A 2,597-nucleotide genomic window follows, 5' to 3' on the forward strand; every position below is an offset into this window, starting at 1 on the left:
TCTTTCCTTTCTTCGTTCCTTCTCTCTACTCTCTCTCTCTCTTTCCTTCCTTCTTTCCTCCTTCTGCGGCCCAACTCTAGTGAGAAGGGGTTTAAAGTTTAAAACCCCTTCTCTCTTTGCTCCCCCCCCCCACTGGGGAAAGGAACGGGAGGCTTTTGAAGATGCCTCCCCCCCCTTTTGCTTCCCCTTCTGACATCACTTCTGGTGATGTCAGGGGGCGTTGCATATGCTAATGATCCATTATGCTAATAGCCTAGTCGCTCATTAGCATACCATATGCTAATGAGCTCCTGTAGCTCTTTTTCTATGAAAAGACCCCTGCCTGTGGCAACAGGTATGAGCACACTTAATATATCTAAACACTATCTTGCTTCAACCAAGAATACATCCTCCCTTTTGGTTTCTGATTTGTGCACGGGGAAAAAATGGATCCACTAAATGAAAATGCTCCTTTCTCCCCAGTCTTCTTGGTGAGTTGTGGACTGCAGCTGTAGTGGTACCCCAGTCTTCACACTTATTGGATTTACTAATGCTTAACTTTAAAAAAAATGAGGGAATATTTATATATTTATTTATTTGATTTATACCCCGCCCTCCCAATTGAAGCAAACTCAGGGTGGCTTACATAAAAAATCCACATATAAGTACAATTAAAACCAGTCATAAAACAATCATAAACAATCCAATTATCAAGTTATCATAAAGTGCTAGAACAGTGGTCTAATAAAGTGCTATAACAGCAGATCTCATATTCATAGTACTACTTAAGGTGGCAATAACAGTCATGTTGGTATTTTCAAGCCAGCTCAACTTATTCAGTTTATTTGTGCAGCGGGCACAGACTGTAGGTGGTAAGGCCAGGGCACAGGGCTCACTCTTCAGGTGTTTGATGTGGCTCCTTGATTGAAGGCCTGGTGGAAGAACTCCGTCTTGCAGCCCCTGCGGAACTGTAAAAGGTCCTGCAGGGCTTTCATCTCTTCCAGGAGCTCATTCCACCAGTATGGAGCTGCCACTGAAAAGGCCCTGGCCCTGGTTATAGCCAGCCTGGCATCTTTGGGGTCCAGGAGGGCCAGTCGATTTTGGGAAAGTCAATTTAGGTAAGAAGCTCACAAGAAGCTTGTGCAGGAGGAACTCTAAACAGTATAATTCTGGCTTAAAATCCAAGTCTGTGGGCAAGAAACAAACCCTGATTTAAAAAAAAATGTTTGAATTTGGATATCACAACTACTTTTGGTTAGACTGAAAGGTTCCAAAGCCAGGAACTCGATTCAGTCTTGGTATGAGAAGAGTAGGAAGAGAGTGGATTAGTGTAGATATTTCAGGTTCCTTCAGTGGATAGATTGCCATTTGCCTGCGATGTCTGAATGAAGTTGTAGAAACTGTTAGGAATTAAGTAGTGGTGGTGGTGATCATTTCATTTTTATTGACAATTTTTCCACAGGTAGCCTTTCTGCTCTTCTGAGATCAAAATGGGGGCCATTAAAAGATAATGAGCAGACTATTGGTTTTTATACCAAACAGATTCTTGAAGGATTAAAATATCTCCATGATAATCAAATAGTGCATCGAGACATAAAGGTGAGACGTTTGCTATGAATTTTATACATGGATTACTTGGAAAAAAGGATTATGCTAGAGTAAAGAGTGACCCTGTGAGTTAGAATGAAAATGATGAAAACCATTAAACAGAGTAGCGGGACACTAGATTCAATTATCAGGCTTTTTCTGAAATCAGTTGGAGTGAACTGTTATACCAGTTCAAATCCCTTCTATCTTATGGATGCATCAAGTAGTTTGTTTAATGCCCTATCTTGAACTCATGTCCTTCTAAAATGGATGGTTTGCCATTCCTGAACAGCAATTTAATTAGTGGGTTATATATGTAAATAAATAAGTGCACATGAATCTGATGGGTCAATTGTAAAATGCATTTAGTTTCAGATTTTAACAGCAAGCCCTCTCTGTCCAGGTATATTTTGGTACAAACCAGCTTGCTTTGGTATTTGTGATTCTAAGTGATCCATGAGGGTACTTTAAATTACAGACACATCTGTCCCCCTGCCATGTGCCCTTGGTGGACCACTGCTGGACCCCACAGCTGCTGGGTTGGGGGGATATCCACTGTGGCTTGTGGCCACTGTTGCTCGCCAGGGGGGGTTGTGGGCTGGGAGGGCCTGCACTTACCTGTGTATGTGTGGCTGTCTCTTGGGATGCTGGCAGAGGAGCTGGTGTATCTGTTGGGGCCGAAATCTGGGAGAGGTCAGCCACGGAGTGTGGACTTGGCTCTCCCTGTGGTGTTTACCTGGCAAGTGCTTGCCCAGTTTTGCTAAGTGCCCTGTCTGTGTTCCTGCCACCAAGGTGTGTGTGTGCTTGCTCTAAGTCTGTACAACAGAAAGCTGTCAAACAGCATTCCATGCTACACGCCCTACCTTAGGGGCAGCCCCGTAGCTAACAACTTTTTGCTCAGGGGGCCAATTTTTTTCTTGGGGGGCCTGCCATTATATGTCTGTGCAGTACTGCCATGCCATGCTCATACTTCTAAATATCGAAATATTAAATAATTAATACAATAAATAATAATAAATAATAATAATACT

General features: G+C 42.7%; 1 protein-coding gene across 1 annotated transcript in view; it reads left to right on the top strand.

Moving 5' to 3' along the window:
• The window catches only part of LOC107117647 (mitogen-activated protein kinase kinase kinase 5-like), a 155,628-nt gene that overhangs the window by 119,684 nt on the left and 33,347 nt on the right, over positions 1–2,597 (top strand). The window contains 1 exon segment of the mRNA XM_015419802.1: positions 1,442–1,578. Within this exon segment, the coding sequence (XP_015275288.1) occupies positions 1,442–1,578 (137 nt within the window).

This window comes from Gekko japonicus, unplaced genomic scaffold (genome assembly GCF_001447785.1).
Source record: "Gekko japonicus isolate JY-2015 unplaced genomic scaffold, Gekko_japonicus_V1.1 scaffold2191, whole genome shotgun sequence".
Classification (NCBI taxonomy): domain Eukaryota; kingdom Metazoa; phylum Chordata; class Lepidosauria; order Squamata; family Gekkonidae; genus Gekko; species Gekko japonicus.